This window comes from Mesocricetus auratus, unplaced genomic scaffold (assembly GCF_017639785.1).
Source record: "Mesocricetus auratus isolate SY011 unplaced genomic scaffold, BCM_Maur_2.0 Super-Scaffold_100707, whole genome shotgun sequence".
Classification (NCBI taxonomy): Eukaryota; Metazoa; Chordata; class Mammalia; order Rodentia; family Cricetidae; genus Mesocricetus; species Mesocricetus auratus.
In genome coordinates this window covers 13,948,240-13,972,378 of record NW_024429269.1, presented here as the reverse complement: position 1 = coordinate 13,972,378, position 24,139 = coordinate 13,948,240, and the positions used below count along the sequence as shown (strand labels likewise).

The following is a 24,139-nucleotide window of genomic DNA, read 5'->3' as shown; positions in this document are numbered from 1 at the left end:
CACTTATCCTTCTTTACAAATGAGGAAACGGAGTTCCCTAGTGATCTACAGCTTACCTCAGATCATACACTGGGGCAAAGGAGGGTCACGATTGAAGGTCAGGTGCTGTAAGTCCAGCACGTGTACACTACAGAGTTCTCTGTACATGGAGGTACACAGCCTAGGAGTCAGATCTGAGTTCAAGCCCTAGTACCACCTTGAGCAAGGCTTAGAGAGAGAGAGAGAGAGAGAGAGAGAGAGAGAGAGAGAGAGAGAGAGAGAGAGAGAGAGTGTGTGGTGCTGGGATGGAACACAGGGCAAGCACTCCACTACAAGGTCCTTCAAATACCCACTTTTTCCTTATGAGAGCAGTTTGCATGACTCCCAGAGAAAGAGGGACAGAGAATCAGTATGTCTTGTGCAAGCATATGTCTCTGTGAAGAGCAGTCTGTCTTCTTACATAACCTGAACGCTTAGAGTGCCCTAGAGCAGGAGTCAGTGAACTTGTTCTGTAAAACATTAGATATTTCAACACCAAAAGCCATATAGACTCTGTGGCAACTGCTTAGGTAACCATGGTAGCTGTTTTGGAACTAACCCAGCCATTGGTTTACTCTCAGGCATTTGGAGATATCCTGTGAAGGACACATGCAGATTTGAGTCCGAGCAGGTGGATGACTTTCAATTCCATGAGGCACTGGACCAGGGAAAAGCGAGTGGGCTAAGTTGGCAGGTCAACATCAGTGTTCTGGGTCTGGGACCCAGAGTGATTCTTACCACAGCGACTGCATTTGAGGCCAGCAGCTCCTGGGGGGACATTGCAGTGACATACGCGATATTGGCAAAGACATACACAAATGTGACCAGTGGGATGGAGATGAAGATGGCTCTGGGAAGGTTCCTGTAGAGGGAGAGGAGGTGAGAGGGAAGCCCATACCAGAGATGTGTTCTGGTAGGGGACCACAGGAGCCTAGATTTGCAGCTTCTTGGCCCTTCCTCTCTCTGGGAGGGAGGTTTTGACTCAGGTGGGGCAGGATTACTTGGAGGAAATGGAACAGTTTAGACTACTTATAACTTCTTGACTTAGATCTGGACCACGAACCACACTTTCTGTTGTCTTAAGACATAAGGCTGGGCCTGGCTCCGAACAGATACAACTCCAAGACTTCTCAGGGCAGCTCCTCCTCCTTCTTTACAGCCGCCACACCAGCCTGCACAGATTTCTGATTTTTTTCTTCTTTTTATGTTTTCCAAGACAGGGTTTCTCTGCAGAGCCCTGGTTGTCCTGGAACTCATCCTGTAGACCAGGCTGGCCTGGAACTCACAGAGATTCACCTGCTCTGCCTCCTAAATGTACGCCACCACTGCCCAGCCCAGCTCTCCGATTTTTTACTTGCCCTGGGACACTCATAGAACCCTTTCACTTCTCTCAGCAAGGCAGACAGTAAATGGCTCAAAAATGAACTGTTCCTTCATGGAAGATCAGGACAGGTGCAGCATAGAGGCAAGAGGTGGATCTATGTTACCTTCCCCCAGAAATGGGCACTGTGTGGGCTAAGGTGACCGGAAGGGCTGGACTCTTCCACTCACTTGTAAGGGTCCACAAGCTCCTCAGTCACGTAATTAAGAAAGTTCCAGCCTCCGTAGGCAAAGGAGCCCTGGAGGAAAGCCAGAGCGACGAGGCCGATGTCAGGTTCTTGGAAATTCTCAAATGCATTCTTTGGCTCCAGCCAAAAGAACTCTCCTGTGGACACAACAGGCAGGAGGCTGTTCAGAGAGGAGAGCCCCTGACCACCCCTCCCCTGTGGTGATACACCTGCTCCTTATCTGCTCTTCCGCAAACCGCTGTGAGAGAGAGGAGCGCTCGACGGGTGGGGACTTCTCAGACCCTGGCACCTGAGAACCACGAGTCCGAACGAGGGTTCAGGTTCAAATCACAGCTCAGAAAGTTCTTTATTTTTATTTTATTTCAGTTTTTTTTTTTGAGCTGGGGTTTCTCTGTAATTGCCCTGGCTGTCCTGGAACTCACTCCCTAGACCAGGCTGGCCTCGAACTCACAAATATACCCCTGCCTTGGCCTCCCCAGTGCTGGGATTAAAGGTGTGTGCCACCACTGCCTGGCAGAATGTCCTTTTTAAAAGACAGTATTATTTGAAGGGAAGCTCATGGAAATAGGGAGGCCAGCATCAATGACAGTCTTTTTGACTACTTTCCCTGATATATATGATTTGCATGTTTATGAAGAAAGCATAAGGAACAACCAACACTCAAATGTAAGCTTACACAGAGTTCTTGTGTCCTGTCAGTTCAAGCATATTTTGCTTGCTCTACCTATAACCCCTCACTGCCTAAGGGATATCTGGTCTCCTTTCGGATCCTTCAGTGAGGAGCCTTGAAACGGCCTTCCCAGTATTTACAGTGTTCAGAAACTGGACCCTCAAAAAAAAAAAAAAGACGCTGGGGTTGGGCTGGAGAGAAGACTTAGCACTTCAGAGTGCTTGCTGCACCTGCTCAGGACCCAGGTTTCATTCTCAACAGCCACATGGTGGCTCACAACCATCTGAAACTCCAGTTCAGATGACCCAATGCCCTCTTCCACTTTTACCGGCACTAGGCATGCACGTGGCACACGTATACATGAGCAGGCAAAACAGTCATACATATAAAATAAACATAAATTTTATTTTTTTAGTTTTTTTCCCCCAGGCTAGAGACACAGCTTTGTAGTAGAGTGTTTGCCCAGCATGCACAAAACCTTAGATTTAAGTGTACACACACACACACACACACACACACACACACACACACACACACACACACAGAGCTGCTGACTAAAAAGGCTGGGATAAAGCAGAGTAATTGGCTGTGTTCTTTAGACATCTGTAATCTAGCATTAGGATGGGAAACCAGGAGAAAGAATTGAGACCAGGTAAGGAAGGACTCATTATCTTTGAAAAGATAGGATGATGTTTCCTGAGCCTAGATAGCTGAAAACAATACCCCCTCCCCCACGGGCTTCATCTGGCTGCTGAAATCATCAAGGTCAGTATCTTGAACGAAAGATTGTCTGCTGCCGGGGTCTCCACTCCGCCCTCAGAGCTTGGGGGCAGCCAGGAGGTGCTCCTGTTTGTCATTTCACTTTCTCACAGAGGCAGTGACGCTGTGCAGAGCCCAGCAGAGCTGTGGGTCCCATGGAAACCAAATACAGATCAAATCCAATGGGGAATGTTGGCAGAGGCCTCAAGAATGTAGAGCTCTTTCCCCAGAGATTATGAGTAATATTGAAATACATAAAATTCTCCCCTTCTGTTCCTCATTTTAAGATATTGACAAAGTACAACAGAAATGTAAGGAACTTCTTCCCTGGGGTAGCAACTGCGTTCAGAGATCCGGGGCCCTGGCTTAGCTGTGCTAGCCTCGAGGCAAGTGTGGATCTTTGCAAGATGGCGTGTGCGAGTGGAGGTGGGCAGCCCTAACCCTAAGGAAAACAGTTTCTCATCTTCTTTGTCGAGGAAACGGACAACAGAAGTCAGTCTAACACACGGTCGGGGGATCTCAGGGTGTGTCCAGGCAAGGGGTGGGGGAAGAGTTATGTGGTCCTGGCGACTTTTACCTTTGCATATCTGCACGATGCCCATGATAATGATCAGGGCCAGGGCCAGCAGCTTCCCGGCTGTGAAGATGTCTTGAACCCGGGTGGCCCATCGGACGCTGGAGCAGTTGACCCATGTGAGCAGCACTGCAATGACAACACCAGAGAGGCCCTCAGAGGACACACTGCTCACAACCTCACACCCACAGCCCCAGTGACCAGAAACTTTGACTGGGTTAACAGGTTACAATGGGGATTACATGCCCCAAATTAGAGCTTGGTCAGAGCGTTCACTCCCCGTCCCGGGCTAGGAGCCAGATAGGCAGGGACGTGTGGGCACTGACTCAGGGGAGACTTACTCATGACCAGGGTACAGAATGGACTCAGGAGTCCAGCTGTCATCTGTTCATGGGGAACCCTGGTTCTGGGGCAACAGAAGGTTAGGGGCTCTTGTTACTTAGGTTTATTAAAGTATAAAATCCATCTTAAAGCAACAAGCAACACCAACACAATTTGCGCCCTCCTGCCCCAGCCTCCTCTTGAAGTGTCTGAACTATAGGTTTGTGCTACCACATCCTCCTCAAAATTCACCTTCCTCCTCTTTTATTCATTTTTTTTCGTGTGTATGGGGGTGGTTTTGAGACAGGGTTTCTCTGTGTAGTCCTGACACTCAATCTATAGACCAGGCGGGCCTTGAACTCACAGAGACCCGCCTGCCTCTGCCTCCCGAGTGCTGTGATTAAAGGCATGCACCACCACTGCCAGGCCTATCGTCTCTCAATACAGGAAAATAATGTGCTTCCGGCCTTGGCTTCTCATGAGGATTAGGGGATCACACTTATCTGGGGACCTGAGGGGTGGGGGGCATCCGTCATTTGGACAGAGGGAGTGTGGAATGGTTTCTCTAAGCGCCTGCCTCATTTCCCTCACACCGGGAGAGGGGCCACAGGAAAGCCAAACATTCTTTCAGACGCAGGTGGCACGTGTCCCTTATCCTAGCAGCTGTGACCCCGAGGCAGCATTGTGAGCGGATTACCTTAGGCCACTTGGTGAGACCACACTTCACAACGACAACACCACACTTGCCTCTAAGTCCTTCTTTATTATTTTTATCTCAATCTATCTGTGTGTATCTAAATGTGTGTATGCTACCAGTGTGTGGGTGTCCTTCGAGACCAGATGAGGCCATTGAGTTTCTTGGAGTGAGCTCTAGGTGGTTGTGACCTACTCGGTGGTTGGGAACTAAACTTGAGTCCTCTGGAAGAGAAGCAAGTGCCCTTAACTGCCGAGTCATCTCTTTAGACACTACACCTTGTTTATTTATTAGAAAACAAAAAACAACAACTTTATTTTAACCAGATATGGTGGCACATGCCCTTAGTCTCAATATTTGGGAGGCAGGGCCAGGGCCAGGGCCAGAGCCAGGGCCAGGGGCATCTCTTTGAGTTCAAGGCCAGCCAGGGCTACATAGTGAGACCTTGTCTAAAAAACACCTTTATTTTATTACTATTGTATGTGTGGAGGGGGTCGCATGTCATGTGAGGGGTTCAGAGGGAAACCTGGAGGAGTCGATTCTCTCTGTCTACCTCCATGTGAGCTGTGAGGATTGAGCTCACGTCACTGGGTTTGCGGGGAAAGAAGCCCTCTGCAGAAGCATCTCCTGAGCAGCCTCAGGGTGCGTCTAAGTCTTTGGGTAGACTTTTTGTTGCTTGTGAGTAACTGGGGCTAGGATTCTGGTCACTCAGTAAATGCACATTTCATTTTAGAAGAAATTGTTGTGTGTTTCCCGGTGACGAATGTCAGCAAGTTCTCAGGTGCCGGTCTGCCAACTGTTAGTGTATATTCTTTGGCAGCATGGGGTGGGCGGAGCCTCCAGCTCTGCCTCCTCGCAGGAGTCACAGCTCTTTCAACAATGTTGAACCTGATAGGTTGGCCAAATGCAAAGGGCCAGATACTAGGCAAGTGGGCTCTCCCTTTATCCTTGCACTGTCTGGGCAACTCTCAGGAGCTACGGTTTGAAAATGAATGTTTTTGTCTTGTTTTGAAGACAGGATTTCTCTGTGTAGCCTTGGCTGTCCTAGAACTCCGTCTGTAGACCAGGCTGGCCTTGACCTCATAAATCTGCCTGCCTCAGCCTCCAGAGGGCTGGGATTAACTGTGCCTGGCAAACGCATGATTCTTAACTTCCAGACTATTGCAAAGTACTTGAGAACAAAGGGGGAAAAACACGCTCCTGGCTCTCCTTTCCCGGAAATAGTGGTCGGATGCTCTGCAGTGTTTGAAAGTTACACAGTGCTGTAGGGTTCTGATTTCACTTGAATGCGAAATGACAGCAATGCCCGATCTTCAAGTGGACTCCTGTTTTCCAAGTGTTCCCAGCCCTGCTAGTCCCGGGACAAGTCTACAAAGCAAGGAGGCCCTGCTTTTCCAGCTGTCTGCCAGCTTCTTCCCTGCATCGTTTGGAATTGGCAAGCTCCTCCCACCTTTCCAGACCTACCTGTTCCATGAGGCTTTGTAATTGTATTGATTCCTAACAACATGCCTGCAAAGTAAGCTGTATCAGTCACACTTTATAGACAAGGCACAAGGTCTGTCCTTCCTGGATGGAGCAGGACCACACCATTTGCTTTATGAACCTATTCATATTTTGGGGGGGAGGGGTTTCGAGGCAGGGTTTCTCTGTGGCTTTGGAGGCTCTCCTGGAACTAGCTCTTGTAGACCAGGCTGGTCTTGAACTCACAGAGATCCGCCTGCTTCTGCCTCCTGAGTGCTGGGATTAAAGGCATGGGCCACCAATACCCGGCGGTACCTATTCCTATTAAAGTTATCTAAGGCAGGGGGATTGCTCTGAGTTCAAGGCTACCTAGAGTACATATCAAATACTGGGTTAGGTAGGGCTGCAGTTAAAATTATATATATATGTATGTATAAGTTTTCTGTTTCTTTTTATCTTTTTCACATCTTTTAACTCCCAAGCATGTCACCAGTGCTTACAAATAGCAGATGCACAACAAATATTTAATAAAGGAAGAAAATACTATGATCCATTAGTTCTCCAATCTCTACATTCCAAGTGCATACCATTATCCCCTGTTCCCTTAGAGTTTCATTAATCGGGGAGACAATCCCTAGTTGTTTCCACAGAGTTGAAAGAGTAACGGGAAGTCTGACTTCTGAGAGTAGAAACTCTTGGTTCCTTACACAAGAGCTATTAGCCAGTTTGCTACCATAGCAGAAGATGAAAACATATTCCTGGAGGAAGAGCTTTAAGTGCCTGAACAGGGAGAACATTTTGTAAATACTAGAATGTTCCAGATGGACAGAGATCTTGAAAATACACATTTGGTTATCTTACTCAGTTCTGTAAGGATTTCAGGGTCACGTGCCTGGTGATAATCCAACCCAAATCACTCTAAACAACTTGACCATGACCTCATCTTCTCCCCAGGGCCCTGAGATACGCTGGGTACAAGGCCAGGTGTCCCATACCCAGAAATCCAGGCAGCAACAGCAGTGATGACTAAAGGGTGAAGGAGACTGACATAAAAAGACTAGAAAACAAGACCCACGTGGCTTAGGGATTACAAAGTAAGGTCTTGTGTGTGTCTTGACCCCTCATCTCCAGAGCAAGACCATCTTCCACCAAGGGGAGGTGAAGGCAGGGCGGAGAGACGACAAGAAAGCCCTTGAGGAAAAGCAGAGCTGTGCAAACTCGCAGGAGTGCCTCCTGCTAAGCAACGGGAGAATCCCTCCCTCCCTGTGTGCTGGGACAGAAAACATAAAATCCTCTTTACAAGACTCAGGGAGACTGAGGCGACCAAAGGACAGGTGTCTTGTTAATGTCTTCTGTTCCCGCCTGTCTCCACAAGAAGACTCAGGCCTTGACTAATATTTAACCTTTCAGTGTCAGAGAGATCTTTGGGGAGTAAGACAACTGCTAAGGAGTAGGGTTGGGCAGATTGCCTGTGCCCCCTAATCTCTCAGAACAATGCTACAGGTCCAAGGCTTACCCTCCACCCTGCAGTTGGGCCATCACAGCACGTGACTGAGAGGAGAGAGGGGACTTTGAGTCTCCTGGTACAGCAGAACAGCTTCCTTCACAGCAGCTGAAACTTGAGCCTCCAACCAGAGAGGAAAGGTCAGAGAGTGAAGGCAATACTTGCTGGGTGTTTGCCAAGGCCTTGCTGAGTAGGAGGCCTGGCGCTGCCCATCTGCTCCCCAGCACCCCTTTCTGCTGCCAACAACTATGTTCTCTCTGTCTCTGTGCAGCTAGACCCTGAATTCTGCACACCTGGAATCTAGTGACTTCAGGAAAACCACATGTAAATGGTACCGGTGGCACTATAGCTTGAAACATAACGGTTTCTATCCAGCCATCAACTATCTACACAGGTTCTACCGGGGCCAGGCACACTGGCACGTGAGTGAGTTGAGAGACATTTGAAAGCTAGACATTGTGGTGCAAGCCTGTAATTCCAGCACCCAGGAGGCTGAGGCTAGGGGGAATGACATGAGTTTGAGCCCAGCCTTGGCTGCTTAATGAGTTCCAGGTCAGCATGAACAATAGAGATTTTGTCTTAACTACTCCCATCAACACCCGCCCCCAAATCCAAAGCAAAACAAAAAGGGTGAGCACAAAACAATGTTTGAGAGCAGAGCCAGCATGGGAGTCAGCCAGTATCCATACTGGACCCAGGCCAGCCCAGGGCATCCTGTGGAAGGGGCCCCAGCAATGTGAGCTTTACAGCTTTGGGCTAGCTAGGAAAAGTAATGGAAAATTCTAGTTCTTGTTCATGGTAACCTATTCCAAGTGGTACCTGGTCTCTGGAGCTCTGTGGAACTCCATGCTTATCTGATTCTCTTGGGTATTCCTTCCTTCCTTCCTCCCTCCCTCCCTTTCTTTTCCCGAGTTAAAAAAAATAGAAAAAGAAAGAGGAAAAGACCACTGAGAAGACCTGCTGAGTTGGTAAGTCTTGAGTTCAAGGCCAGCTTGTGTGACTTAATAAGATCCTGTCTGAGAGGGAGAAAGGAAGGAGGAGGAGGGGGGAGGGAGAGAGGGAGTCCCCAGAGCAGTGGTTCTCCTCCTTCCTAATGCTTCAACCCTTTAATACCGCTCCTGATGTTGTGGTGACCCCCAACCATAAAATTATTTTCATTGCTACTTCATAACTAACTCTGCTGCTGCTATGAATTGTAATGTAATTATCTGATATGCAGGGTATCTGATATGCACATGTTGAGAACCACTGCTTTAGGGGATATAGCTCAGTGAAAGAGTGCTTGACTAGCACTCATGAGGTCCCAGGTTCAATTCTCAGTGCTGGTAAGAAAAACAAACCAAAACCAGAAAACAACCATCTTGTTCCCGGCAGAGAAAGCGTGCTCAGCCTCACCTCAGACTTGACCTTCACACTTTGATCTTTAGGTAGCACAGAAGTCTTTCCTGTACTTCCTTTGCATTGAAGAGGTACCATCAGGCTTCTCTTAGGAAGTCAGAATAATGACTGATGGGGAGTGGTCTTTTGTGTATATCTTTGTCTTATTGGTTGATAAATAAAGTATTGTTGGCCAATAGGGAAGCAAGACAGGTGGGACTAGGAGAGGTGGAGGATTCTGGGAAATGGAGGCACAGTCAGTCACCATGTAGGACGTGAGGAGTAAAAGGTCTGGACCCTTTCTCTGGTAAGAGAAGACCACATGAAAATACTCAGATTAGCAGTTATGGGTTAATGATTAAGTCAGAGCTAGACAATAAGAAATGATAGCAAACGGCCAACAGCTTCATAATTAATATAGCATCCTGCGTGTTCATTTGGGACTGACACAGCTCTGGGACCAGGCTGGCAGGAAGAATGCTCGTTACAAATGGCCATCCAAAAGATGCCAACATTCTAATCCTTAGGATTTGTAAATACTGAAAATGAACTTTGTAAATGTGATTCAGTCAAGGATCTGCAGGCACGGAACTTACATTGGATTATCTGAATAAGCCCAAATGTAATTATAAGAGTTCTAACAAGAGGGAGACAAGCCTTAAAAAAAGAGTTGATGATGGAAATGGGGGAAAAGGGTGGGAATTGGGAGAGAGGGATGGAAAGAGGGAAGGGGAAGAAGAGAGAGTTGAAGATGTCCTTGCTGACTCTGAAGACAAAATGGTTCATGAGCCAAGGAATGCAGGAGGACCCTGGAAACCAGACAAACTCCTTAGATTCTCTGGGGACACACAGCCTCCCTGGCACTAAAATTTAGGAATTCTGACTTCCAAGACCATAAGATGACAAGTTGTGCTGTGGGATATTTGTACACTGTGTAAAAGTGTATCGCTGTGATTAAAAGCTAAACGGCCAGTAGTGAGGCAGGAGGTATAGGAAGGATTTCCCGGAGAGAAAGGAAGAGAAGGAGTAATCTAGGGACCAGGAGACTCGGAGAGGAAACAGGAGGTGCAAGATGAAAGAGAGGTAACGCCACATGGCAGAAAACAGATTTAAAAATGTGGGTTAATTTAAGTTATAAGAGCTAGTTGAGACAAGGCCAAGCTTTCATAATTAATAATATGTCTCCAGGTCATTATTTGCAGGCTGGTAGCTGATGAAAAACTCCTACTACAAAGCTGTGCAGTTTTAAGCCACTGGGATTGTGGTAATTTGACACAGCAGCAGTAAAAAAGGAACACAGGGACACTGTGCAGAAACAGCAGAAAGGAGACCTGGCTTCTCAGAGAAAAGAGACGGGTGGAGCTGGGGTATGGCTTGGTGGTGGAGTGTGCACTTACCACGTGCCCTGGGTCAAACCCCAGCACGAAAACAGAAACACTACAGGGAGCAGCAGGAACAGGAGGGTTCTCTAGAAGTGGGCTTGAAGGTGAGGTCAGCAGTGTGCTAATGCGGTTGGCACGCTTTCATACTGCACGATGACATTTCAACTCTTCTGGTTGCCCAACCAAGTTGCGACCCCACAACTAGGGCAACACCCTCTGATCTTCCTCTATGGGTCACTGTCCTGCCATGGACAACAGTGGCTTCCCTCTTCTTTTAGAGAAACCGACAGCATAGGAAACAATAGTTCTTCTCCATCTAATCCCATGGGATCCTCCAAATCCACATAGCTTCAGGTTCACATGGACAATCCCACCCCCAAACAAAGCAAAAACAAAGACCACAGGTCCAACTTGTAGCAAGGCAAGTGGGTGCTGGGTGCCAAGATGTTCACAGGCACGGTCCCTTTGTTCTTTATCCCCGTGCTTGTCTGCTTTGGAGACCGGGTTTCATATACCCTTGGCTGGCCTCCAACTCTATAAGAAGTTATGGATGAATTTGAACGGCTGATCCTCCTGCATCTATCTTCCCAGTGCTGGGATCACAAGTATGCATCTCCATGCCTGGCTCATCCCCATTGTTTTGTTGGTCAACCTGAAGCTATCACCAAAGGCCATGAGAGGAGTTAAGAGGGAAAGCCAAGAGGCTGAGGCTAGGGCTCAATGGCAGAGTGGTGCATTGCTCATGAGAAGCCCTGGATTCAGTCCTCAGAGCTGAGGAAAACAAACACCCAAGAGATGACCTCAGGCGCCCTGTGACTGATTTCATTCCTCAACTCAGAGCGAGAAAGAGGTCATACTGTGTACTGTGTTGTCATAGACACTAGACACAGTTTGATGGGATCCATTCTGTGATTTCTCTACGCTAAATTCAATATGTGGAAAGACATATGAGGTTAAGGGCAGACAGGGAGCATGGTAGGGGCGGAGTCATTTGTGAATATAAACTATAGATAAAAGAGGCAATTTAAAATTCACCTCTTGAGACCATTTGAAATAAAACACCACTGGTCAGTAGTATAAACAAATCTTCATTTAGAATGTTCTAAAAATGGATTAGGGAGCTGTGGCACTGCTTGGGATTCCTCAGAACATACAGTCAGGGCTATGCTTGCCACTTTCGCTCCTGGTCAGAAGAATTCCAGGTGAATTTTGAGCGACAGTTGAGGGCACAACTGGTAAGCAGAAGTCGGAATGGCTAACGTAAGGAGTGGTCAGGAGTGGGAGAGGATTAAGAACTCAGGAAGGAGACAGGAACACTTCCTCAGAGGGATGTGGCAGTTCTAACTCTGGCAGGATTTCATAACTTGAAGTACTCACAGCCACTGTATTCTCTGTGTCTAGAAGCAGTCCATTGCATCCTATGAAGATATATTTTTTATGATGGTCCTTTACAAATCTGGGGTCCTCGAACCCAAACTATCTAGAAATATGAGACCAGAGACTTTGGGATGGAGCAGGGACTGTGGAGCTAGTGAGCATCAAACTGGGCCAGAAGCCAAGACGGTCAGCTGTGCCCCAGCCTCCAGAAACGGGAAAACAATGAAGGAAATGGTTAGTTCTTATGCTTCCAGCTGCTAAGAGGAACCGCTGACCTCCTCAGGGGCTGCAGGGAAGCCATCCATTAACACACAGCCATTAGCGACCCTGCCAGGCAGTAGCCACTGAGATCCCGGAGCATGCTCTAAGTGAAACTTTGAGACAGGTTTATTTGTGTAGCCTTGGCTGTCCTGGAACTAACTCTTAGACCAGGCCTCGAAATCACAGAGCTCTCCTTCCTCTGCCTCTCAAGTGCTGAGAATAAAGGGGTGTGCCACCACTGCCTGGCCTAAGTGAAGTTTTTTATACTTAGTGACCACTGGTGTTTCATTTCGAAATAGAGACAGACAATTGGTGGCTAAAGCTGGCTTGCTTTCTTCTCTTCTGCCACTCCTGTCCCCAGAGGCCAATCTCCCCCTCCATTCCCCCACCCCTTTCCCATTCACTTTCCCTCAATAAAAAAAAATCCTCACCCCAAGCTCTCTCACCTGGTGTCACTTTTTAAAACTACAACACAGGCCATCCTCACCTAGGACTAAGAAACTATTTTCAAGGGCACCATGCCTCTGGATGTGGGACTCTGGCTTCTTGTTGATTAAAGGGTCATTTTGCATCATTCTCAGGGAAGCCTCAAGGGATTCATCTTAGTCCTGCCAAACCAGCTGCTGGCCCTGAAGCCCTCCATTCTGGCTGACAGGTGAAAATTCGGATGAGGCTATTTGGAGAGAGGGCTAGATTGCCTGTGAGATAAATGAACCAGATAAGTAGCCAATGCTTTATCCTGGGGGTAGATATGTAGGCCTGTGCCCTACTCCCCAGATGCATATTTCCAGCCTCTGGAGAATGACCTTAAGGGACCCAGAACCTTGTCTTATATGAGTAAATAAGACCCCAGCTATTTAGTGTCAAAGGCATGATGGGACGGCTCCTCCAGCCTTTTGGCCAAAGCCCAGCTTTGGTGTTTCACCATCTACTAATCATTCCTTTGCTGTTACTCACCTCCTCACCTCCTGTTGGAGGTAGTACCACTTGTCACCTAAAGATGCTGGCCTGGTCCCAATCCAGGTGGCTCTCTGAGCAGCAGGAAATAGCATGCTGACACACAGAGTGGCAAAGCAGGGAACAACCAGCAGACCCTCAGAGGCCCTTTGCTATGGGTGACTTCATTTCTGTCCCTACTCAAGCACAGTCCCACATTCCCTCTGAGCTTGGGAAACCCCATTTACATTTTTGTGTGTATGTATGTGTTTTGAGATAGGGTGTCATGTAGCCCAGACTGACTCTGAACTGCTTGCTGGTCCTCTTGTCTACACTTCCAAGCGCAGAGATTACAGGTGTGCCCCACCACCGTTGGTCCCTTTCTTTCTACATATGCACATATGTGTGAGGGGATATGCATACACATGGTGGCTGGCCTCAACGTCAGATACATGTCTTTTTTGTTTCTCACCTGATTTTTGGTGTAGAGTCTCTCACTGAAACTGGAGCTCACTAATTGGCTAGATTGGCAGCTAGGCAAGCCACCAGATGCCTTTGGTTTTTTACATGAGTGCTGTGGTGATGGGAACTCAGAGCACTTTACTCCCTGAGTCATCTTCCTAGCCCTATGTGATGTTTGCTTTTTTAAAGATAAGAATATTCCTATGTAGTCCAGGTTGGACTCAAACTTGCTTCAGTCTCGAGTTCTAATAATGTGCCATTATGCCTGGCTGGCTTCATTTGAATTTTCTTTTTTTGGTTTTTCAAGACAGAGTTTCTCTGTGAACTTTGTACACCAGGTTGGCCTCGATCCGCCTGACTCTGCCTCCCCAGTGCTGGGATTAAGAGCATGTGCTACCACCGTCCAGTCTCAATTTCTTACTTAGGACAGGGCTGGAGGCAGCTTGGAAAAGCTTATTTATGTTTAGCATTGTCAGAAGTAGGCTTCTCCTCCTGATCTTTTTTAGGGAAGTGAAAACTGTGTAGAAAGAGGGACGGGGGATGACCCAGTGTGGTGGCAGAGACCTGCAATCCCAGCATTCAGGAGGCCAGGAGGCAGGGGCAGAACTGAGGCCAGCCCACTTTATCTGAGTTCTGGGGTCCTTATAATGATATAGAGACCTTGCCTTAAAGGAAGAAAAAGAAAGGAAGAAAGGCAGGCAGACAGGGAGGGAGGAGGGAGGGAGAGGAGGGAGGGAGGGAGGAAAGGGAGGGAGGGGGAAGATGTGTGGATGTACCAGAGTCAGTAAAGACAGCCGGTGAAGAAGAGCGAGTATGAGAAAAGGTGTAGGAAGCAAAGGGGGACAGATGCAAATGCGACAGAAAAGGTGGGAGAGGAGCAGAAGGGAGAGACAGTGAGGGCCGGGACAGAGAAAAGAAAGACGCGAGGCAATAAGCAGACAGCTGCTGCGAAAGGGAAGCAGTGACGCCACTTCGTAGAGACCAGAACACCCTGTTCCTTCCAAACTTCAAAATAAGCACCTTTCCGGGATGGAGCATCCAGCCATCCAAACTAGCGATAAATTCCACCCGGCCAGGGTGAGTGCGGTGCCAGAAAGGTCGGTGTCATGGTCTCCCCTTCGGTTGGGGCATGTACGTCTCTGCCATGCTCTGGCCAACAAGCCCTGCTTCTGTGGCTCTGGGGCCGCAGCAGAAGGACAAGGTGTCTGTGTGCACAGCCCTGCAGGGTGCCATGAGGCTGCCGGGGCACTGGCCCAGTGGCTGGAGAGGGTGTGACCACACTCGGCTCTGTGATAGGCTACAAGGGTTCCTTGGCCGCTTCCACCACTCAGAGGAGGAACTGGGCACGTGTTTCTAATCGTGGAAATGCTGGGCATGTCTAACCTCATCCGTTTCCAGATCTAGGAGGTAACTGGTGCTGGCTGCCAAAAGGTACTGATAGGCAAAGAAAACAGTGCTTGGAGTTCTAAGGCACACAACCTGAGGCTGAGATAAGGTCCGCTTCTGCCCAGAGAGCTGCAGGGCCCAGTGACTGGACTTCCTTAAAGAGGTTTAAGAGGATGCATTGACGCAGGGTAGGAGTGGAAGCCAGGGAAATGACTTCCAAGAACTACTACCCAGTAATAGTTTCCCAGTGAAGCTCTTTTCTTCTTCTTCTTCTTCTTCTTCTTCTTCTTCTTCTTCTTCTTCTTCTTCTTCTTCTTCTTCTTCTTCTTCTTCTTCTTCTTCTCCTCCTCCTCCTCCTCCTTCTCCTCTCTGTCTGTCTGTCTGTCTGTCTGTCTGTCTCTGTCTGTCTCTGCAGGTCTCATGGAGCTGAAGCAGGCCTCAAACTCACTGTGTGGCTGAACCTGGCTGGGAACTCCTGATTCTCCTTCCTCTGCCTCCCCAGTATTGAGAACACAAGTGTGTGTGCCAGCACCTGGAGACAGTTCTCATATGGGGTGAGGAGCCACATCATAAAGCCTCCAGGCACCCTGCTTACCTACAACAAACGTTGGCATTGTTGAACATGTGATACAACATGACTGCAGGAAGTTATAGATGTAAATAACCCGACAGCCAAAGACAAAGCATCAAAACAGAGAGCCACGACATCCCAACAATCAAAGCGGCCTTTCTTCATAATGTCGCTTTGATCCTGAGAACCGCTATGAAGTAGACAGTGGTGGCTTGGTTTTGAAATAGATCTTGCCCACCATGGCAGAGCATATGTTCCTTCCCCAGTCCCTTTCATCTTGATGCACTGATAATTTAGAAACCTCAGAACTCCCTTTTATAGGAAGAGGCTCTCTAAGCATTTCCTCCCGGCTTCAAGGACAAGCCCTGAGCGGAGGAGGTGGTTAGCCGACGGCCGGCCAGCGTTGCTGGAGGTCGTGCCTGGCACCGCTTCTCTGGACTCTCTGAGCTCCCGCAGTGCCGCCTCCTCCTCTCTTCCCCTTTCTTCATGTCCTTTTCTCTCGAGGCCCAGATGCTAGACCTGGAGTTTCTGCTGAATCACCATTCAGTACTTCGTTTAGCCAAGAAGTCTGAACACCTTGCTCAGCGTTTTCTGAGAGCCGAGTACTTCTTTCTTCAGCGCTGGCTAAACATGGCTCTGAGCTGGGTGGGGTGGTAGAGAAAGCAGGAACGACATACCACGCCACACCACGCCACCCACAGAACCTCATTTTCATCCTATACCTCACTTTCCAACTGTGTCTGAAGTTTCTTCTCGTCTAATTTCCCAATTCTCAGAGCTGATGCCACGGACACAGAGCAAGGTTGATGGCTGCTTCTTCTGGGTCTGAGCTGCTCAGCAGGGTTTGACTGGCTCTTTGTCATATTCAGTCTTGGGGGAGAGGGGGTGGGTCCCAGGAGGTCTGGTAGGTTCTCAGATTGGGAGGCTTGTGGACTTGATATTCACCAAGATCTATAAACCTGAACCATACTGTAAGTCCCCCACAAGGTTCAGCCAACTGTGACGGCGGCTAGCAGGCGAACTTGTTCAAACTAATCTTGCCCCTTGGATTCAGTAGCAGTAGGGCCTCACTCTCATAATCCCATAAGTCCCCTGAGTTCACGGTCTCTGGCATGTAACACTAATCCTGAAAAGTTCACCAGACTACTAGCAGATGATTTCTAAACTACGGCCCTGAGCTCCCCTGGGAAAACTAAGCGATTCCTGATAGTGGCAACGGAAGAGGAGAATCCAAGCCTCTGTCGGCACAGATAAGGTGGGAGCCGAACTCCTGGAAGACTTGCTTCAGGAACCCTTGAGAGCTTTGTCCTTATTTCCCCAAACAGGTGGAAGCAGTCCTGGAAACAAACTTCACTCCACAGAGTCCAGGGTGGGTGCTTTAGCAAACCCCAGTCCAAGAGGGAAAAGAAAGCCAGGAGAGATGCTATTAGGGGCTGGAAAAGGAGGAGGCCTGGGTCAGACAGCTGAGCATAGTGGCACTAGAAAGAGGTTCTCAGGAGGCCAGTGGAGAGCCAAAGCCCAGCTCTGAGGACAGGCAGGACACAAACCAGTGTCTCCAAGTGTCTGGAACCAAGGTGTGTCTAGGGAGCATGGCCACCAAGTTCTCTGTGATATATGCAATTCCTTACTATGATATGTAAGATCTAAAGCCCTGTGCCATCAGTTGTTATTTTTATTGGAGGTCAAGCCTGAGTCCCTGATAGACACATATGGTGAGTATGACTGAGACACCTTCATTTCCAGGGCAACAGGAAACAAAAACACCTCAAAGGCCTGATAGGGAAGGGAGGCAAAATGACAGTAAGATGTGAGCATCTACTCTAGTTCTGTAGTCAAAGTCCAAAGGCACAGGGGATGTCTTCCTGTAGTCCTGGTAATAACTCATAGAACGAGGGGTGGCAGGGACAGCGGCGAGGGAGAAAAACACTAAGATAAGGTCTAGTGCCAGCCTTGATTTACTTACATATTTCCCTCTCAAAAGAAAAATGTGCCCTCGTTGACTCTTCTTCCACCAATGCTGGCAATTACTTTTGTATTTTCTCAGACAGGGTCTCACTATATAGTCCTGGCTAGCCTGGAACTAGTGATGTACACCATGTGGCCTTGAACTCACAGAGGTCAGCCCACTTCAGCCTCCTGAGTGCTGGTGTTAAGGGCCTGTACCACCACGCTCAGCACTCCTGGCAATTTTATTTCCTAAACACAAAATAACTAACTTCTTTCTCCACCCACCCGAGTCACCTCAGGATGTTTCTAACCTAGATTCCCGTAACTACAGTGCGGTCAGTTTCCTTGCCCCTGGCCTTTCTCCAAGGGTCACCCACTCTTCCCTGTGCAGCAGGGGCCCCTGAACGCAACCCTGATAGTATTGCTCCTCTGGTGTGAGACCCTTCGGTGCTCTCCTACTTCCTTGGGGTAAAGCTGATCTCTTCATGATGGGGCCTCCACTTCTGCTGTGTTTTTTGTTTTGTTTTTTAATCTCTCTGTGTAACCCTGGATATCCTGGATCTGCCTCCCGAGTACTGGGATTAAAGGTGTGCACCATCAAGCTTGGTCTTCAGTTATATGTCTTACTGTTTATTCTATAGTGGTTATATTAAACAACTTACGTATAGTCCCATCCAAAGGACCACGCTTGATAACATGCCCTAGCCCATTCAGTTTTCCAATCTGTGCTGGATATTGCCTGGCTATCTTCAAATGGTTTGTTTTAGAGTCTCTGTAGCTCAGGTTAGACTAGAGCTCACTATGAGTCCAAGCTGGCTTCAAACATGTGGCAAGTCTCCTGTCTTAGCCTACGAATGCTGGGCTTGCATGTGCATATCACGATGCCTGGCAAAATGAAGTTTTGCTTTTGTTTTTGTGTTTCTGTTTCTATATCCTGCCCATTGAGAACAGTGTGCATTGTGCTAAGGGTATTTAGTAAGTGTTGGACAGTGTATCTCTCTAGCACTTCCCAAGAGCGAAGTATTTTCTGAGTTACTAATGTTTCCTTTCTTTCTTCACTTTGTCCTGGTGCTGGGGACCAAACCAAGAGCTCTGTGTCTGACAGGCAAGTGTTCTACCACGGAGTCACATCCCCACCCTGCTACACTGCTGTAGAGCAGTCATTGTAGCAGAACCCTGGGCTAGCCATCGGAGGAAGAATTCTAAGCAGAAACCTGCTCAGCACCCGTCAGGACTCTGGGAGGACCTGGAAAGCAGAGGCAGAGAGAACACGTTCCAACTGCTTGTCGTCGGTCACCCAGCACGGGGCAGGGCTAACCTTACACACTTCCTTCTGACTTAGAAGGCACGCCAGACTCTTATTCCTCATTGGTAAAAAGGTCAACATATCAGTTGCTTCCACCCCTAATCTGTCCTGCTTCTCACAGGAAGCACAGCAGCCTCATGAGACCAGTGTTCAGGCCACCACCACCTTCTCAGCCTGGACACATGATTAGCCTGTTTCTGTTTCAAGTGTCACCGTCCTCTTTCATCCAAGTGTGAACTTTATCACACGTTATTCCTCAACAAATCATGTGTTACTGCTCAATGCCTTTAGGATTTCCCCATAAATAATCTGCTCTCCCTTGCCTAATTTAAGACATCCTTTACACTCTGCTTTTGTCTACAGGCCAGAGAAGTCTTCTGGGACAAGGGAAAGGCAAGAAGGAAGCGCCACCCAGGCATCTGAGCAATGTTTAATGGTTGGAGATGAGAAGTTTGAATCTAGAGAACTGAAGGCTCAAGAGAAGATGAACGGAGATCAGGGGATTTAGATGCTGCTGAAGCTTCTGTGTCAAGGGATTAATTTGCAGGAGGCTTGCAAAACAAGGCAGCGTTCTGCTCCAGGCAGCCAGAGCCTCTGCAGAGGGACTGAGTGCAACCCAGGGCCAGAAGAAATGCCTGAAGTGCTTTCCCTTCCAAACAGCTCAAGGAATGGGGAGAAATCTGCAGCCTTGGAAGAGCAATCTCTCTGGAATCTCTGCAGAGAGATGGAGCCCAAGATAAGAAGCATCTCCCCTTGGCTACGCAGGCATGGTGCTCCTGCTGCGTGCTCCTTTCTCCATAGAGTGAGGAAGAAGGAATTTCTGTAGGGCAAGATCTACAAGAAGTCTATGTGAGTGACACACAGTCATTAACATGCTGGGCAGTGACTTTAGTCACCAAAGAAAAGGAATGGAGCCAGAGACTATCTTAAATGCATGCCGATCTCTGAGAGAAGAAAGAGGTAGAAACTAAAAGATTGGGAAACATGATTCTTACAGGAGGGCTAGGGTGTGGCTTGGTGGTAGAAGACTTGCCGACCATGCTTTTAAGACCTGGGGTTCATCCCCAGCACACCTCCAACCTCTGGCCAAGACTCAGATGACAAACTAAGAAAGGGAACCCCTTACGCAGCCACTGTGTTTATAACACCTGTTAAATGAAAGTTACAGGAGGCCATGTTTGCACTAAGGCCCCAACACGCCGGCTGGACCTCAAAATGAAGTCATCCGTGCTTCAGTAAACTTTACCCGACCTTCTGGAGCTCAGGATTAGAGAGATGACAGCCACAATTTCCAAAGATGTCACATTCAATCAGTATGACAAATTCCCTCTGCTCTAGCCCAATACAAAGAAATAATCTGAAATGACTTGATGTTAGCTAATCAGCTGCTCTCCTGTTACCACGTCTCCTTTGCCTTAATTTACAAGGACAGTAGCTGTGAAATTACTGATTTGATTTTTCAGCTTTTGTTTCTGCTTTCTTCAAGCCCTTCTCTGTCTATAAAACCTTATTTGCTAGGACATTAGAAATTTTACTCTTTTCTTTTCCAGAGTTAAAAAAAATGCTTATGCGTGTATGTGTTGCATGTTTTTATGTTCATGTGCACGAGGGTTCCAGGAGGCCAGAAGAGGATGTTTGATCCCCTGGAACTAGAGTTACAGATGGTTGTGAATCACCAAAATTACGTGATTGTTGGGAAGTGAACTCTGGTCCTCTCCAAGAGCAGCAAGTGCTCTCAACTGCTGAGCCATCTCTCCAGACCCCCAAATACTCTGTTTTGTGGAAAGAATTTTTTCCTGAGTATAGAAGAAAGATCAAACTTAATTGGGATCTTTTAAGTTGGGCATGGTAGTATGCACCAGTAGGTATTTGGAAGTCTTGAAGGCAGAATTGCTTGAGTCCTAGACCAGCCAGAGATGTCTCAAACAAACAAAACAAAAAGTCTCCAAACGAAATCTTTTTAATTTTGTCCAGCAGCCAACACCTACATCTACATACCTCACTTATACCTCAATAGCTGCATTAGAACCGTTAGGGTATTTGCCCACCATTACCATAAGCACGGCGCAGGGGCAGGCCAAAGGTGAGGTGCATCACTTAGACACTTTATTTCAGTGTTCTACTAAAGAGCACAGTCATTTGCTTTCAGAAAATCAAAAGAAAGAAATCACAGGAGCAGGCACGTGAAAACCAAGTCTCAACACTTCCCAGGCTCCTCTTCCACCCCAACTCGCACTGATATGCTTGCTCTGGAGACCAGAGAGAAAGGCTTTTCATCAAATTAAAATGTAAAATGCTTTCTTTTATTACTGCCTGGTGACCAGGGATATTCTGCTGACTCAGCAGCGAGTAATCAGCTTTGACCTAAATAATGGAATAACACACTGCGCTGCGGTGGTTGCACAAGCAGGTCCAAGTCTGCAGTTCCTTCTTTTCCTCTCGTCCTCTTCCCCCACCCCTCCAGGCTCGGGGCAGGCAAGCCAGTTACATCAGGTTCTCTCTGCCTCTCCTCCCCCATCTGGCCTGTCCCAACTCCATTTCTCTTCAGATAGCTCACCCCCCCCCAAAAAAAAGATCCCACCATAGCGCTAGGCCTGGCCTCTTCTTCTCCCAGCAAACACTAGCCCCAGGCTTTGCCACACCCACTCTCCTTGCTGGACCCTGAATTACAGACCAGTGGCCTTTTTTAAAACCTCTTATGACTCAGTAGGTCCAGTCGATCATCATCCAACGAGACATAGAAAAGCAAAGTTTCCTGCGTAAATGTCGTCTCTCCCCCAAGCTCTGTACTGGTTGGCTTTGTGAGTTAACGTGACACAAGCTAGAGTCATCAGAGGAAGGAGCTTCAGCTGAGGAAATGCCACCATGAGATGCAGCTGTGAGGCATTTTCTCATTTAGGTCTCAGTGGGGGAGGACCCAGCCCATGGTGCCTGGTGCCATCCCTGGGCTGGTGGTCCTGGGTTCTATAAGAAAGCAGGTTAAGCAAGCCATGGGGAGCAAGCCAGTAAGCAGCCTCCCTCCATGGCCTCTGCATCAGCTCCTGCCTCCAGGATCTTGCCCTGACAGCCATGATGAAGTGTAAGGTTATTAAACCCTTTTCTCTGCAACTTGGTTTTTGGTTATGGTATTTCATCTCTGCAATAGAAATCCTGATAAGATACTTTCTGCTGCTTCTCTCGAAAGTATGTTGAAGCTGGGTGACTTCCTGCCTCCATATCCAAAGTACACTGAGGCTAATTCACATAGCTGGCTTACCCAGCACCTGCTAAGAGGGATGGGCTACACTAGACGCCTGTGGCTGTGGTGGTGGAAAGGAGAACTGGAATTAAAGATGTCATAGCAGGGCTCTATGGCACCCCCACCCATGGGCAACTCAACCTTCAGGAACCTGAGGCAGGAGAACGACATGTTCAAAGCTAGGCTACATAGTAAGTTCGAGGGTGGCTTGGGTCACATGGTAGAGTCCTGCCACAGGTCAGAGAGTAGACTTGGTCAGATGTGACAAGGGGAAAGGCACAAAATTCAAGGTTTTGAGGTCAGCCTGGTCAATACAGTGTATTTCAGGGTAGCCTGATCTAGAGTTTCAGGTCAACCTGGGCTATATGCTACATAGCAAAATCTTGTCTCAAAAGCTGCCTTGCCCCAAAGATGCCGGCATTGTGAAGTCTGGCATCAACAAGTCATTTTCAACACAGGCTACCCTGAGAGACTATTTGAAGAAGGCTACAAGGTGGGTTTTTAATAAAGTACTAGGGGCTGAGGCAGGAAGACTGCCACAAGTTTGAGGTCAGCCTGGTCTACTCAGCAAAGTCAAAGCTAACTTGGGCTGCACAGTGAGACACCCCCCCCCAATCTTCTGAAACAGAACGACATTCAACAAACCAGAAAACAGAAACTCTGTACATAGGCTCCAAACATCTGGGGCCTGTCCTCCACCTCCACTGGTCCTCTAACAGAAGTGGGAGGGGAAAATAATTTGGGTTTAAGATTTTTCTGCTGGAATAATATCTAGACCCATGTCTCAAGGATAGTGAAAAATTACTATTCCCAGAGGACAAGATTAGCTCCTTTCATTTGGAGGCAATTTCCTTGCATCTCCACTCAGAAGGCAGAGGAGGGGCAGACTTTATTAGATTTTTGACAGCAGGAAAGGGAGACAGCAAGTGTCTCCAGTTCTCCTTGACTTGTCTGGGCCGTGTCCAGAGAGGGTAGGTGTGGGATGCACTGCATGCAGCCTGCATCTCTGGAGCAGGCTAGAGAAGAGCTCATCTCACCATCCGGAAGGGCTGGGACCGTTGTGGACTGGGCTGTGTGTGTGTGTGTGTGTGTGTGTGTGTGTGTGTGTGTGTGTGTGTGTGTGTGTGTGTGTGCGCCCGTGTGTGTACAGAGACCTCACAACTCCAGAGTCATTGTGGAAAGCGGCAACCCATGGCAGGTCTGTGGTAAAGAACTGCATACTGTGGCCTGGCTCTTCTCCTAGGGGAGGGAGCTCTGGATTTCTAGTAGTAGGTCAGAGGAGCCCTCTTGTCTGAGACTTTAGTAGCATCAGCAGAAAGGAGGAAGCTGCCCGTGTGCACAAGACACCGACACAGCAGCAATTGGCACTCATGTGCTTCCTCCTTCCTCCCTTGTTAGCTTGTCGGCCGGCAGGAACTGCAACTTTCCCCACACTGCCCCAGCTCCAGGTCCAGCTGTGAAGCAAGTCTTAGTAACCCTAACACCCATGTGCCCAACTCCCCTTCAGGCTGACCTGAGGCACAGAAAGATCCCTGCCCCCAACGGACGCCCTCCCGATGAACGCACAGGGTTGGTGACAATTTATGATCCGATCTCACGAGGAGGCAGACAGCAACTTGGCCAAGCAATCAGAATGTGTGGAGTAATAGAGCTGAGGGGGCTGGAAGCCTGAATTTGGGGCGTGCTCTCCTAGACCAAACATGTGACCAGTGCCCCCAAACAAGGGATTTGGCCTCACACTTCACCTTGCCTAGGTAGGGTCTATGTCAGGCCAGGTCTCAGATGCCTGTCCTGGCTGCTCATCTCTATAGTAGTGGCTCCCCCTCCCCATCACACCAACAAGAAGACAGAAGGACGATGGCTGGACCTGGAAATAAGCAGCAGGGCCAGCCCCTGCACTGTTAGAAGCTGTGTAGGGAAGACATCCCCCAAGTCAACCCTCTGAGTGCAGCCTCTGAAACAGACAGGCAGTGGCTTGAGGATCAGTGTTGGAGTGAAGTATCCCAGCCCACCGAGGTCACTGCCATCAGAGCCTAGAGCTGGGAACGCCTACTAATCGGCTCCACAAAACCCTTCTCCCGAGGGTCTGCTGAATCCACCTTGCTTGCAGGCATCTTCCCATCCTGAGTTTTCAATGCAGCCAATTAAATCCTAACCCGGCTACAAGGCTTTTCCTCCACATAACCAACGAAACAAAACAACTCACTCAAGGCAGGCACGGTGGTGCACACCTTTACTCCTGGCACTCAGGAGGCAGAAGAAGGCGGATCCCTGTGAATTCGAGGCCAGCCACGGCTACACAGAGAAACCCTGTCTCAAAACAACAA

General features: G+C 48.4%; 1 protein-coding gene across 2 annotated transcripts in view; it reads right to left on the bottom strand.

The window, feature by feature from the left end:
- Slc7a8 (solute carrier family 7 member 8) overlaps positions 1-24,139 on the bottom strand; it is a 57,031-nt gene that overhangs the window by 11,379 nt on the left and 21,513 nt on the right. Inside the window, exons 4-6 of one of the 2 annotated variants that reach the window (XM_040740576.1) lie at positions 3,593-3,718; positions 1,570-1,723; positions 757-880 (exon numbers count right to left, since the gene is read on the bottom strand). In XM_040740576.1, coding sequence (XP_040596510.1) covers positions 757-880; positions 1,570-1,723; positions 3,593-3,718 — 404 coding nt within the window. Of the gene's footprint in view, positions 1-756; positions 881-1,569; positions 1,724-3,592; positions 3,719-24,139 lie in introns of those variants that run through there. The other variant, XM_040740577.1, reaches the window with a different exon arrangement.